At 35.5% G+C, this 15,571-nt stretch overlaps 1 protein-coding gene across 2 annotated transcripts in view; it reads right to left on the reverse strand.

Annotated features, from left to right (window-relative positions):
- Nucleotides 1–14,652, reverse strand: part of LOC137436636 (protein MEMO1) — a 62,583-nt gene extending 47,931 nt beyond the window's left edge. The window contains exon 1 of one of the 2 annotated variants that reach the window (XM_068130602.2): nucleotides 14,456–14,652. In XM_068130602.2, the coding sequence (XP_067986703.1) occupies nucleotides 14,456–14,468 (13 nt within the window). In that variant the 5' untranslated portion in view covers nucleotides 14,469–14,652. Of the gene's footprint in view, nucleotides 1–14,441 lie in introns of both variants that reach the window. The other variant, XM_068130601.2, reaches the window with a different exon arrangement.
- Nucleotides 14,653–15,571: the final 919 nt, after the last annotated feature.

Raw genomic sequence — 15,571 nt, forward strand, 5'->3', positions numbered from 1 at the left:
TAGTTGTGATAAAATTTGATAAATGTAGATTTGTTTTAAGATGTATTTTGAAGCCTTTCTTGAGGATATTTTTATTACATGTAGAACAGTGTTTTGTTTCAGGTGGAAGAGGGGAAAGTTTGTTTAAAATGTTGTATGTATGTTTTGCGGTGAGAATATGTTGTTTATAATATTTTACTTCCTTCTCGCAAGTATCACAATAAACCATATTTATAGCGTGAGAAAACGTGGTGTTTTATATATATCACTGTGCTTAAAATAAAACACTTTTGAGCTTTACAGCTCCGTTTTATATATATCGCTGTGCTTAAACTAAAACACTTTTTCACTCAGAATCATCTAAGTCATAACTATCACATGAATACTCAGAATCATACTCAGAGTCATCAATAAAGCTACTCTCATAACTATCATTTGAGCACAAACTATTAGTATCATAACTATCATCTGTGTTCAATGAAATACTATCATCACCATCGTCCGAGTTCAATGAAATACTATCATCACTATCGTCCGAGTTCAATGAAATAGTAAAATCTTCACTGCTGTAATGACTCATATTTAATTAGCAGAAAAAACCTTTCCATCTATACCAATATACTTTCTTTCATTAACGGATTCAATCTCTACATTTTTAATATCAAAAGTTATCTTTAAATAATCTCTAACTATCATAGAACGAAATGACATTTCACCAGAAATATTAACATCATTCATTTTACTTAGATCTACACCCTTTGGATTATTAAAGAAAATACAAATGTCTCCTCTAGAATTATTAATGGTCTTATCATTCTTTTTCAAAGTATCGTGGTCAATCACTTTTTCAAGCTTTGAATAAATTGCCAGGAGTAGAGGAGAAACTTTTGTTAGATTTACTTTAATGGATGTCTTTCCAGGTATAGTTAGAGCTCTTCCTTTAAATGAAATAGAGGGGCTCATGTTATTTTCCATAACTGGTTTTACCCAAAAATTTCCATATTTATCTTTGTTCAATTTAACATCTTTGACATATTTTTCTATATCTTCCACCGAAGTAGAGATTGATTGAAATTTGTCTTTTGTGCTTTGAAACATTGTATTTATTAATGAATAAACTTGCGTTTAGTTTAAGTAAAAATTTACTATATAAATATGATAAGTTCTGAAGGATATTTAGAATTTCCAGACTCTCCATATGATAAATTAGAGAATTGTCCAGCTTGTGATAGAATAGGGCTTAATAATGAGGGTTCATATAAACAATGTTTATTCTGTGATTATATTCTAATTAATGATAATAAGAAATATAAAAAAACATATAACTCTTTTAAATTAGAACCAAAAATGAATTACTTTACAAGATTAATAAGAGAGATGAATGTTAAGCATTATGGTGATAATACACCATTTCTTACAAGGAAAGAGACTCTTTGTATTGAGGAAATGTATAAGGGTTTAATGATATTTATTATTCAAAATAATTTTAATGGAAATGTTAATACAAGATACTATATAAATAAAATAATGAATTATTTTGAAATTAAACCCGAACTCAGGATAAAATATAGAGTTTCTAAAATAGCTCAAAAAAAGTTAGATGACTTGTTTTCCAAATATATAAATGAATGATTTTTTACCCGTTTGGGAAAATAAGATAAAGTTTAATAACCATAAAAACATTCCAAATTCATTGAGATGTCTAATAGTTGGTTCAAGCGGATGTGGGAAAACCTGTTTACTTTTAAAGATGCTCCTTGGTCCTAATTTTTTAGATTATGATAATTTAATAATTTTTACAAAGTCAAGTTTTCAACCCGAGTATCAACTACTCTCACAGGGTTTTAATGCAGGTCTTAAAAAGGAAGACATTATCGGTTTATTTAAACTTCAAAACAAACTGAATGATTATAATATTGAAGATATAATACAATTATTTTGTGATACACAGAAATCAAAATCGAAACCCATAACTTGTATTCTCAGTGATAATACGGATGATATACCTTCACCTCAAGATTTAGATAAATCAAAAAAGAACCTCGTCATCTTTGATGATTGTGTTAATGAGAGAAACCAAACAGTAATGGATAGCTACTATACAAGAGGGAGACATTCTTCTTGTAATTGTATATATCTTAGTCAATCATATTTTCAACTCCCTCGACGCTCAATAAGAAACAATGCCAATACTTTTATTTTATTTAAGTTAAATTCAATAGATGTAAATAATTTTTGGAGAGATAATTGCTCTACGTTATGTAGTAAAAAAGAATTTGAAAATTATATGAAACACACGATTGGAAAATATAAATATATTGTTGTGAAACAAGATGAGATACTAAATGATATTTTTCAATAAATAAATACAGAAAATGAATACCGAAGAAAGAGAAAGAAAGTTTAAGGAACATCAACAATTAGTTTCAAAAGTTGTTAAACAACAGGAAGAGATAAAGAAGAAACGGAGACAGAAACTAACTGGTGAAGAAGCCTTTGAAAGAAAACAAGAGAAATTCTTTAAACCACTTTTGAAAACTCAACACTCACCTACAGTTCCCACGGTAGAATTTACTCCGAAAAAACTTCAAATGCTCAAAGATTTTAGTCAGATAACAAAACAAGAACTTGGTGAATTAGAATATGATGACGAGGGATTATTTCGGAAACTTGAGCAGGTAAATCAACCCCCTAATTATGTTGTGGAAGCTCTTCAAAACAATGAATATTCGGCGGGTTCAAAAACCAGAGCAGGTCTCATTCCAACAGAAGAACCAGCAGTGTTTCATCTTGTGGAAGAAAAGGTATTGATATTTAATGATGAATTGATGTTCTTGAGTTCTACTCAACCAAATGTTAAATTAACTCCAAGATTAATGTTTCTTCTAACAAACCCCGGATTCAGCGGTTCAAAATATTTTGAGGAACCACTTGATATGGAAAGAGAGGAAGATAGGGTATATATTGAGTTGTTAAATGCACTTGATTATGGAGTTTCTGTTGCTGGTAAAAGTAAGAAGAATGAGAAGGAGAAACATATTATTGATGCTTTAAGTAAACTTGGTTCAGGTGTTAGTTTTCTTCCAAATGACCCATCACAATTAGTTAATAGGCTATTATTGTTGTTAGGTAGTAAGAAGGCTGGAAACAACAATTGTTTTAATGAATCCTCAGCCATTTTAGATCAGTTGATGAATATGAAAATAATTAATAAATGTCAATACAAAGATATTTTATTAGATATTAAATAAGATGAGAAGCACAATTCTTAGTTTTAATTTCACAACGAGCGATTACACAGCTTCATTCCCTTACCCACTACAACTTGACCCCCTTACCTCATATGAGGCATCTTTGTTGTCAATGGAAACTTACAATACCCTTTTTAATATCACAGAGAAAAACAACAAGTTTAGTTATAATCCAGGCACTGCCTACAAAACTATAACTGTTTCACCTGGAGCTTACGAGATTTCTCAAATATCTTCAGAAGTCTCTCGCCTTATGAAAGAAAAAGGTGATGAACCAAAAAATATTGTAATAGATATTCAAAAACACACTTCAAAATCAACTATTAAACTTAAAAATAATTATAAAGTTGATTTCACGATTGAAAATTCGTTTAGAGAGCTATTGGGTTTCTCTTCAAAAAAGATTGAAAATAACGGGACGTTTTACAGTGATAATGTTATCCAAATATCCTCCGGTATAAATTCAGTATTAATTCATTGTGATTTGATTGATGGTGCTTATAACGATGGAATAAGAACAAATACAATATTTTCATTCAGTGCATACTCAACCCCGATTGGTTATAAATTTAATATGGAACCAAAAAATCTTGTCTATTTACCTGTGTCAGGAAAAACCATATACAGAGTAAATTTTAGGATAACCGACCAAGATAATCGTATGATATCCTTTAATGATGAAATTATATCCATCAGAATTCACCTACGTGAAGTTTTTCAATAAATAAATAATGGTTATTGTGAGAAAACACGAGTTGGGAAAATATAAAATAATTACAGGGGAGGGCATGTTCCTTTCACCAGACTATACAAGGTATGTGGGTAGAGGATACTATAAACCTAAGAGACAACGAGGTGTAGGTCATCAATTTCGAAATAAAGGAGATGGGATAATTGATACTCTAATGGGTATTGGTTCAACCATCCTTAAACATAAAGACCTAATTGGTTCAACTGCTTCTGCCGTGGGCTCCGTTGCGGGTGCTATAAAGAGTATAAAAGATGCTCAAAAGGAGTCTCATAAATTACAAGCAATCAAAGAAATAAAAAAAGGTAAAACTCAACTATCTTCACAAGAACGACAAAAAATCATTAAAATACTTGGGTCAGGGTTTCAACAATTTTAATGCTATATAAATACAAGTATGGAAGCGATTGATAGTATCTATGATTTGGATGATACGATTATCATTTCAAACTCCACTAAAAAGGAAGACTATTTTAAGGTAAATGCTATAACAGGAACAGACTGGAATTCAAACGGAACAAAAAGTTTTGAAATAAATAATCAACAAACTTACTTGAATATAGCTGATAGTTTCTTGCTGTGTAAATTTAAATTCACTAAGGCTGCGAATAATACTAATGCTACACTCGTAAATGATTTCTTCTGGAAAATGTTTGACAGTGTCCGCCTGTATATTGGAACACAAGAGGTTGAAGCGGTTGATTATGTCTCTGCTACATCTGAAATGATGAAATTTACACTATATTCGTTTAGTGATAGAATGGGTAAGGGAGCTGTTGAAGGTTTTATTCCTGATATGTCAACGGGTACAAACGCAGACCCTGGTTATAGTCAAAGGAAGTCAATGTATAATGATGAAACAAAAGCAGTGAATAGTTTTACCGTAGCAGTACCTCTTAAAGGTATATTTGGATTTTGCGATTATGATAAAGTTTTGTATGGTCTTAAAATTAGATTTCAACTACAAAGGAATGATAATGTAAATAGGTTGCTTTTTGGGGATGAAAATGCTTTTGGAGACAACAATAAATTTGTTATTAATGATTTGTGTTGGTATATCAGTGAATATACTCCTAATCTTAAAACGGAAGAGATGTTAAATAGAAGACTTAACTCAAAGAAACCGCTAAATGTATCATACCTTAAAAGAAGATGTCAACACGTTAAACTGGAACACACTACCTACACTTGGAATTTGGGTGTTCTTCAAGGAAAGCCACGATACCTCTGGCTCATTTTTAAAAAACCAGATGGAGAGGACGGTACTAATAAGAATAATGCGCTGAGTGATAATGCTAAGGTGAAACAACTTCGGGTTTCTCTTGATGGCACATTTTATCCGCGAGATAGATTGGAAATTGATTGGGAAAAAAATGATTATGCGGAAGCCTACAAGTCCTACCAAAAGGTGTGTGAAAGTAATGGTAATAATGATCCTATTTTGGATATGGTTGCATTTAAAGGTTTATATACAATCTACGCAATTGACCTGAGTTCTCAAAAGGAAACTATAAAGTCTAATCGAGTGGATACTTCTCTATACATTGAAAGAGGGGAGAATGAAGAAGTTGATGCTTATTGTTTGCTTTTGGAGGAAACAGAATTACAGATTAATACAGATAATGGTGTTATGATTAATATCACATAGGTTTTTTCTCATAAATAAATGGTTGGGGTATATGTTAATCAAATCAATCTTAATAAATTAACATCTTGTATTCAAAATCAAAAGCCTTGTATTATTAATGTTAATACAATTCAAAGAAAAGGAGCTGTAAGAATTGATGTTTTACTCACACACACACAAGTAAAAACACTAAATGATGTTGGATCACTTAAAATTAAAATGACGAAACCTATGTTAAAGAAATATTCAATAGACGAGTCAAGAGGAGGATTTCTCCCGTTTCTAATTCCTTTATTTGCTGGTTTAAGTGCGGCGGGAGCATTGACTGGTGGTATTTCAGCAGCGGTAAAAACTGCTAACGAAAGGAAGGCACAACTAAAAGCTCAAAAAGAATTGGAAAGACATAACAAGGAGTTGGAGAAACAAATTAGTGGAAGTGGTGTAATTGTAGATTTTGCTCAAAAACTTGAAAGTCTACCTGATAAAGCTAGATTGTTGGTTGGTGATATGCTTTCCTCTATCGCTCAAGCGGGTGTTAAACTAACTAAACGGGGTAATGGATTGTATCTTTCTCATAAATAAATGGATAAATGGTTTAAACAATTTGGAAAGAATACAACGTCAAATATAGAACTAGCCAAGTATTGTAAAACACTAAAAATTGATAATGTGGTAATCTGTATGAGAGATGAATTAATACATATAAATAAGAATACAAAGAATATTATTATGAATTTAGACACACAGAATGGTTCTCATTGGGTTTGTATTCATAATAGTCAGGATAAATATTATTTTGATAGTTATGGTATGCCACCACCTGTTGAAGTAATACAATTCTTACAGAATGGTGTTTATCAAACATTTCAAGTTCAAGAAATTAATTCTAAATGTTGTGGTCAATTATGTTTATATGTATTATTTCAACTCAACAATAATGAAAAGTTTTATGATATCATTTTTAATCTAATATAAATGACTTATGTTGGAAAAGATGGTTCTATCTTTGGAAAATCCTCTCAGGATATTGATTTATCAAATTATTATACAAAGGCACAGGCTGAACGACAAAAATATAGTGTAAGTAAAAATATTAATATGAAGAATACTTATAAATTAATCAATTATCCAAACCCTACAGATGCGAATGACTTAATTAGATTAAGTGATTTATCACAATATATATTTTTAAAGAAAACAGCACGTTTTGTGAAAGAAGTAAAATTTACAACCACAACACCTGGTTATACTGACCATACACCTTTCCTCATTGAATTTAACTACCTGCTTACAATTGAATTTTATAAAGAAGGACATTTAGTTAATATGCGAATTAATAAATGGGGGTATGATATGCCTGATTTAGGGTATAATTGGTCTTTTTCAATAAACATAGAAGACCTACATGATTTAAATCAGTCTCGTAAAGAAGAATATTATCCACTTGGTGAAGATAAGGATTTATGTGGAAGTACAATTAGTAAACAACAAATACGTGATTTTAAGAAAATAAAAATATATGATAGTATAGCGATGGTTCGCATGACAAAGAAGGAAGGTAATGAGATAAGGATAGAAAGCCGAGGAATACAAACCGATTTGGTAGTGGGAAGATGGGGTGGTATTACCTGTCATAATATTAATCTCACATATATTTCTGATACATAAATGGCAGGAAGAAGACTACAAGAGAATTATAATTTTTGTATTCAAGGATACCTACAAGAAAAGGGTGCTCGGTATTACATACCTTATGATTTGGAGCATATACATGGGAATTTTGTCATAAAAAACTGGCCTTATACTGATATTGTTAAACCCACAAATAGAGACTTGTTTAAAATATTAAATAAAAATGAACTTCTCAAAGTTATGAAATATAAAACTCTTTTAGAAATCGTCAACAAATCTTATTGGTATCCTATTATGAGAAAAATAATTATAGATACAAGAATATCTCAAAATCCAGATGAGTATATGTATAATATTCTTTGGGGTTCAAACTCAAGGGTAGCAAGGGATGAGGAAGGAGTTGAAGAAGAGAAGGAGGAAAGAGAGAAAAAGGAGAAGGAGGAAAGGGAGAGGGAGGAGAAGGAGGAGAGGGAGAAAAAGGAGGAGAAGGAGGAGAGGGAGAAAAAGGAGAAGGAGGAAAGGGAGAAAAGGGAGAAGGAGGAAAGAGAGAAAAAGGAGAAGGAGGAAAGGGAGAGGGAGAAAATGGAGGAGGAGGAGAGGGAGCAAAGAGAGAGGGAGGAAAAATATAAAAAGATGGAAATCACTGAGATTCATAAAAGATTGAGTGTATTAAAGCAAATAAATCAATCTCAACGCACCGAAGAGGAAATTAAAGAATTAACAACTCTTATGAAGATAATGGTTTCAAAAATAAGAACGTCAATGTCTTCAATTTCAGAGATTTAAACGAGAAAGTGGTGAAGAAGAAGAAGAAGAAGAAGGAAAAGATTATGTGATTGATGATGTTGGTGTCATTGACTTTAGTTAGTTTTTATTTGTAAATAAATGGAGGAGAGAGTGAAGGCATTCCTTAGGATTCTTTATGTTTTAAAAATAAAGATTGAAATGTATATGTTGAAAACCAAAAAGGTTTTGATACTCTGTCGGAATTTTTCTGATAAATAAATATGAGTTATTGTCTCAAATGTAAAAAGAAAACTAAATCTAAAAATATCTCTTATGTTAAAGCTAAAAATAATAGAGTTTATCAAAAAGGAATATGTCAAGTATGTGGCTCTAAAAAGTGCCAATTCATCTCTCCTAAAAGAGGAGGAGACATACAAAAGTTTCTGTCAGGAAGTAAATTTACAACAACTGGAATTCCAGGGGAATTACACCTTCCAGGGTATTCTTTCTGTGGTCCAGGAACAAACTTGGATAAAAGATTAGATGAGGCTGACAATCCTAAACCTTGGTCTAAACCTACAAATAGGGTTGACGAAGTGTGTATGAAGCATGATATTGCTTATGGGAAAACCACTACGTTGACTGAAAAACATAAAGCCGACAGCGAAATGTTGTATAATTTGTCTTTGATACAAAATCCAACGTTGAGAGAGAAAGTTGATAGGTTTATTGTGAGAAATTTGATAAATGCTAAATTGAAACTTGGTCTTGGTTATTCCTCAAAAAACTATTAGGCTCTAATGATGCCATCAAGACTGAGGAGCTTTTGGCTGAAGAATTACACAAACCTATAATCACAAAGTTTAAAAGAAGGAAGGTTTATTCTAAATACACTGACCACATATGGTCCGCTGATTTAATTGAATTGAATAATGACAGGGGATACAGGTATGCTTTAACCGTTATTGATTTGAGGAGTAGATTTGCCTGGGTTGTCCCTTTAAAAAATAAAAGGGGTGATACTTTAATGTTAGCCTTTAAGCTAATATTTGATCGGGATAAAAGGAAACCAAAGAAGTTATGGACTGATGAGGGAACAGAGTTCTATAACAAAATATTCATGAAATTTCTTAAGGGGAAGGGTATTAAATTATACAGCACCTTTAATGAAGGAAAGGCAGTTGTTATTGAGCGTTTTAATCGTACTTTAAAAGAGAAATTATATAAAAAATTCACACAACTCGGTTCTCAAAAATGGGTGTATTTAATTCAGGATATTGTAGATAATTACAATAATACAGTTCATTCATCAACACAATCAAAACCATCAGAAACATTTACAAAATTAGAATATGAAAAGGAGATTAATTTGAGAAAGCCCAAGTTTAAAGTTGGTGATATTGTAAGAATATACAAATGGAAAAGTCATTTTGAGAAAGGTTATACACAAAAATGGACTCGTGAATTATTTAAAATCATTGATGTAATGGATACAGTCCCTTGGACCTACAAATTATATGATTTAAATGGAGAAGAAATCTTGGGTTCATTTTACTCACAAGAATTACAAAAAACACAAGTAAGCAGATAATACCCTTGAAAATAATAAATAAATAAATAAAATGTAATGGGGATACGTTTTTAAATCTGTGAACCCCAAACACAGAATCCCACAACTTTTTAGTTGGGGCTTAACTTTTGTGTGTGTATAATGGGGATACGTTTTTAAATCTGTGAACCCCAAACACAGAATCCCACAACTTTTTAGTTGGGGCTTAACTTTTGTGTGTGTATAATGGGGATACGTTTTTAAATCTGTGAACCCCAAACACAGAATCCCACAACTTTTTAGTTGGGGCTTAACTTTTGTGTGTGTGTGTATGTGCGAGTGAGTCATAATAATATACAAACCCTAACCCAACCCAAGCCCTAACCCAACCCCATCCCTAACCCAAACCCATCCCTAACCCAACCCATCCCTAACCCAACCCCATCCCTAACCCAACCCCATCCCTAACCCAACCCCATCCCTAACCCAACCCCATCCCTAACCCAACCCCATCCCTAACCCAACCCCAACCCTAACCCAACCCCATCCCTAACCCAACCCCATCCCTAACCCAACCCATCCCTAACCCTCACATTCAAAATCCCAACCCTAACCCAATCCCATCCCTAACCCAACCCCAACCCTAACCCTCACATTCAAAATCCCAACCCTAACCTAACCCAACCCATCCCTAACCCAACCCCATCCCTAACCCAACCCCATCCCTAACCCAACCCCAACCCTAACCCTCACATTCAAAATCCCAACCATAACCCAACCCCATCCCTAACCCTCACATTCAAAATCCCACCCAAACCCTAACATAATCTTTCTTTTCTTCTTTTTTAAATACGTATTTCTTTTTTTTTTTTTCCTCTTCCTCCAATTCTGTCTTTCAAGGCTTTTAAGTTTGAAGAAGTAGAAATGGGAAGAAAGAATTTTCCAGCATTTTCTTCCTCGAACTTTCTTGATATTGCTTAAATCAAGCGTCATTAAATAAAGAACATTGTTCATTGCTTTAGAATCCAAAGAGTCTCCAAGAGGAACCCCACAGGTAGAGTCTCCAAAATAAAACCAACTTTCCAAGTTCCCAAGGTATAACCACATTCCTGTTGAGCCTCCAAGATAGGTATCACATTCCGAGTCATCAAAACAAAACCCCCATTCCGAGTCTCCAAAACGAAACCAGTTTTCAAAGTCTCCAAGGTAAAACTCTTTTCCTAATTTTATGAAATTTAGTGAGTCTCCAAGGTAGGCTCCACAGTTAGAACCATCTAGGCAGACCTCATAATTTGTTTTTCCCAAATTCAGTGAGTCTCCAAGGTAGGCTCCACAGTTAGAACCATCTAGGCAAACCTCATAATTTGTTTTTCCCAAATTTAGTGAGTCTCCAAGGTAGGCTCCACAGTTAGAACCATCTAGGCAGACCTCATAATTTGTTTTTCCCAAATTTAGTGAGTCTCCAAGGTAGGCTCCACAGTTAGAACCATCTAGGCAGACCTCATAATTTGTTTTTCCCAAATTTAGTGAGTCTCCAAGGTAGGCTCCACAGTTAGAACCATCTAGGCAGACCTCATAATTTGTTTTTCCCAAATTTAGTGAGTCTCCAAGGTAGGCTCCACAGTTAGAACCATCTAGGCAGACCTCATAATTTGTTTTTCCCAAATTTAGTGAGTCTCCAAGGTAGGCTCCACAGTTAGAACCATCTAGGCAAACCTCATAATTTGTTTTTCCCAAATTTAGTGAGTCTCCAAGGTAGGCTCCACAGTTAGAACCATCTAGGCAGACCTCATAATTTGTTTTTCCCAAATTTAGTGAGTCTCCAAGGTAGGCTCCACAGTTAGAACCATCTAGGCAGACCTCATAATTTGTTTTTCCCAAATTCAGTGAGTCTCCAAGGTAGGCTCCACAGTTAGAACCATCTAGGCAAACCTCATAATTTGTTTTTCCCAAATTTAGTGAGTCTCCAAGGTAGGCTCCACAGTTAGAACCATCTAGGCAGACCTCATAATTTGTTTTTCCCAAATTTAGTGAGTCTCCAAGGTATAACTCTTTGGCTGGGTCATCAAGGTAGAACTCGTTCAGTGGGTTTTGTTTTGATAACTCACAATAAGTATCATCATGGTAGAACTCTTTTTCAGGATTTTGTGGATCTCCAAGGTATAACTCTTTGGCTGGGTCATCAAGGTAGAACTCGTTCTGTGGGTCTTGGTTGTTCAAAAGATCTTCAAACAAAAAAATAACTTTATCCCAAGTTGTGTTAAAAGTAGAATTTTCATTTCGTAGCTCAGATACAATTTCCTCCATCGACAAGAGGTTCGAGTCCAGTTCATCAATCTGAAGGTTGAGCGCTACACAGGTAGTAGGACTCCAAGGAATAGCAAAGTTATCCCATTCCATTTCGGCATAGGAGTCCATTCTCAAGTGAAGCAGAAAGCGTGTTTGAAAAAGCCTGTGTGGTCGGTGCCTTTTATAAGAAGGGCTGGGTGTGTGTCATTTCCTGTGGAAATTCCCTGGGCGTGTCTTAACTGGAAATGATGTGATGGAAATTCCCTGAAAATGATGTTATGTATTACCTGGAAATGATACAATGCTGAAGAGTTTATAAAGTGGGTGGGACTTAGCAAAAGTGGGAGGAGCTTAGCAAAAGTGGGCGGGGCTTAGTAAAAAGTGGGCGTGGCTTAACAAAAAGTGGGCGGGGCTTAGTAAAATGGGCGTGGTTTACCAAAAAGTGGGCGGGGCTTACCAAAAAATGGTATGTGGCACTGGAGGCGCTCAAACAAGAACATTGAGGGAGGTTTACCATTTTATCTTAGCTCAGTTAAAATATCTTAATAAAGAACCAAACTCAAACATATTTTTTGTTAATATATTAGATGGTGAAGAGAGTTGAAGGAGAATTAAATTATTTCCCACGCATAAACAAATATTTGTAGGGTCGTTGTTTGAGTGGGTTATATTCACCAGATGATATTAAGAGTAAAAGGTTAAAAGGTCCATGAGGTCAGAAGGATCACAGGTGTTTAAGTGGTCTAATGAATAAGGATAACATGTCAAAAGGTTAGAAGGTTCGTAAAGAACAGGGTGAGAGAAATATAGGTGTTTAGGGGCAATGAGGGAGGGAAAGAATTAATATGGAAGTGAATGGGTCAAAGATTAATCTGCCAGATGATATGTAGAAGAAGGATGATAGGTCTATAAGAGAAAACAAATATTTGTAGTGTTTGAGTGGTCTAATGAACAACATTAAGGATAGGTACTACAGACAAAAGGTTCATAAAGATGAGGGTGGGAGAAATAGAGGTGTTTATGATTTTTGAAAAAGACAAGGGGGTAAATGACATTAGATAGGGATTTCCCATGTTAAACGGAGGTGTCCCAGAAGCAACATTATTACACTACTTGCAACTGTCAGGCTGACTGCACCACCCTGAGATGCACATGCAAGAAAAATAACATTGAGTGCACTGTAGCTTGTGGAAACTGCAGGGGATCTGGCTGCACGAACTCGCTACAGATGCCATGTGATGATGATGATGATGATGATGATGATGATGATGATGATGATGATGATGATGATGATGATGATGATGATGATGATGATGACAGTCAAGTTCTGAATTTCTTTATAAACTTGAATTCTTCATTGATTTAAATCCTCTTCACCAAACATTAAGCATGGTACATACTAATAAGTCATTTGAACAACCATGCAAGAACACTGATTTGTGGCAAAAAAAATCCGTTTTTGCTAGGGTTAAACATTGATGATTTTCATAATTTTCCCCCCAGACGATTCCTTAAGACTTTTTTCATGTGATAGAAGACATATCCAGGAATCGAACTTCGTTGAGTTTGTTTTTGTTGCAATTTGTGGGAGGTTGCACAGCTATTTTTCGTAAAATGCCTGTACTAGTAGCTCTCCGCTTTGAACCGGTGCTCCTGCTTCCCACCTTGCTCCTCTTAAAGCTGCCCAAAATCAAGGCCTTCCACACCATTGGAATCTCGAAGCAGGAGGCGGATTCCCGTCGATCATCACTCCTACCTGTGGAAAGTTTTTGGACTCATACATGCTCACCCTCCCCAATTCCAGGCTGATTGCCCACCTGTATTCATTCAACCCCTTGTTCTCATGATCGTGGAATTGTCTCCCCCCCCATGTCCATCATCTCGTTCTCATTTGTCTTCTCAACGTGCTGCCCATCACTACCTCCGCACCCACCTGTGCAAATCCCCAATCTCTTCGACATACGATGATTCATTCCCATACTGCTCTTGTCTCAGCTATTGTTACTCGTTCTGTTTTATTCCTTATTTACTCCTTTTGTGTTGGTACTCTAATGTGCCAATATGTAAAATGATTGATGTACAGAACTTCTTTTAAAACTCAGTCCAGGTTGTCAAACAGGTGCGTTCTGCGTGCTATGGCTTCGCATGTACTGTCTATGCACGAATACAATGTACGAAGTGTTAATGCTTTTTCTCAAAAGTACGAGATGGAGTAACAATGGGTTCAATATGACGGTGTTCAAACGTGAACGCTATAAGTGCACCAACCTGAAGCACAGGTACTGTACCTGATTTATAAGAACACAAAACTAGCATTAAAGCTTCAAATGGACACGCCATGCACCTGCCCAAGCAAGCAAGCACGCGGTGCACAGCTGTCAGATCTGGATGGGGCGTGGCGAACTACGTCAGAGGAGGGCGGAGCCAATAGGTGATTCTGCAACACGTGAGTACCAAGGGGTTAAATATAACTGGATAGCACAGCAAGGAAGGGTTAGAAGCGTAATCGAGGTTAAAGCCAATAACATGCTCCGCTAAAGTTTCCAATATGGCGGGAGGATTCAGACCGAGAAAGTCATCCTCATGCTCCTATACTATTTTTCTCGACGAGCGCAAGTAAACACAACAGTCGCGGCGCACCTGAGGCGGCGTACCAGGAGCCGGCATGCCGCGCCTCTCGGCAGCCTGAAACGTTGGACATTCTCGAGCCCGTGATTAGGGGCGAAGAGTGAGTTGGGAAAGGACGAACGAGAAACGAAGCAAAAATAACGAGAGAAACAGCGAGATGAAAGCGTGAACGGACACGAAAAAAAACCACACAGACGTCGCAAAAACGTAACGCTGCGCATGCGCAATGCGGCGGTATTGCTTTCTTTATCTTCATTTAGGAATATATATTTTAGATCGAGGATGATTCTTGTATACAAAATCAAAAACAAAGTGGGAATTGAACACAATTTTCACATGTTGCGAGATGGAACAAAAAAAAAACCTGTGTAAATACCGAGAACGCTTCTACTAACTACACCATTATGGCTAGGATAACTGTTGAAGGACTGACGAATAAATTATAGAGAACATGGATATCTGGTGGAAAACCAGGTACAGTTCTATATACCTTCAAACAAAGCTCTGTTTGTTCAGATTGAATAATAAGGATGAAGGCGCCATTTGAAAGGAGGTGGAACTTCAAGATTGCCGACGTCTACGGTACCGTACCCTGAGGTAGGTTACCTCAGCCTCAGGGATCAAAAACAGTACAACAATACTAAAAACAGATCAGTACTACTAGTACTAACTACGAGGCTACTAGGCTCATTGTTATTCATAATTTGCCTCAACGATTTGGATTGTGGGGTGAAGAGTCGGCTTTACAAATTTGCAGACGACACGAAGGTTTTTTATTTTTTTTTGTATACAACATTGCAAGATCGAGGCTCGTGAAAGAGCGAGCATTAATCACACAAAAAGTCAAGCCGACACATAAAACATACAATAAGGGGAGCGGTAGACAAGATGGGGAGAGAGGGGGAAGGACACCAACACAACATTTGAGAACAGGGACATCGGGAGATCTGTGGGAGGGAGAGGGCTTGGGGGGAGGTGGGAGAGGTATAAAACATATGGACACTGCAAGGACTTCCAGGAAAGAAGTTGGAATTTCAAAAAAGTGTACCTGGGGTGAATTAGCAGGGGTAGAAAAGATCAAGGTTTTGGATGGGGGAAGATAAGAGATGGTGGTGAACAGCTGTGTTTAAGACCTGGAGGGA

The sequence above is a fragment of the Myxine glutinosa genome, chromosome 11 (genome assembly GCF_964187855.1).
Source record: "Myxine glutinosa chromosome 11, kmMyxGlut1.1, whole genome shotgun sequence".
Classification (NCBI taxonomy): Eukaryota; Metazoa; Chordata; class Myxini; order Myxiniformes; family Myxinidae; genus Myxine; species Myxine glutinosa.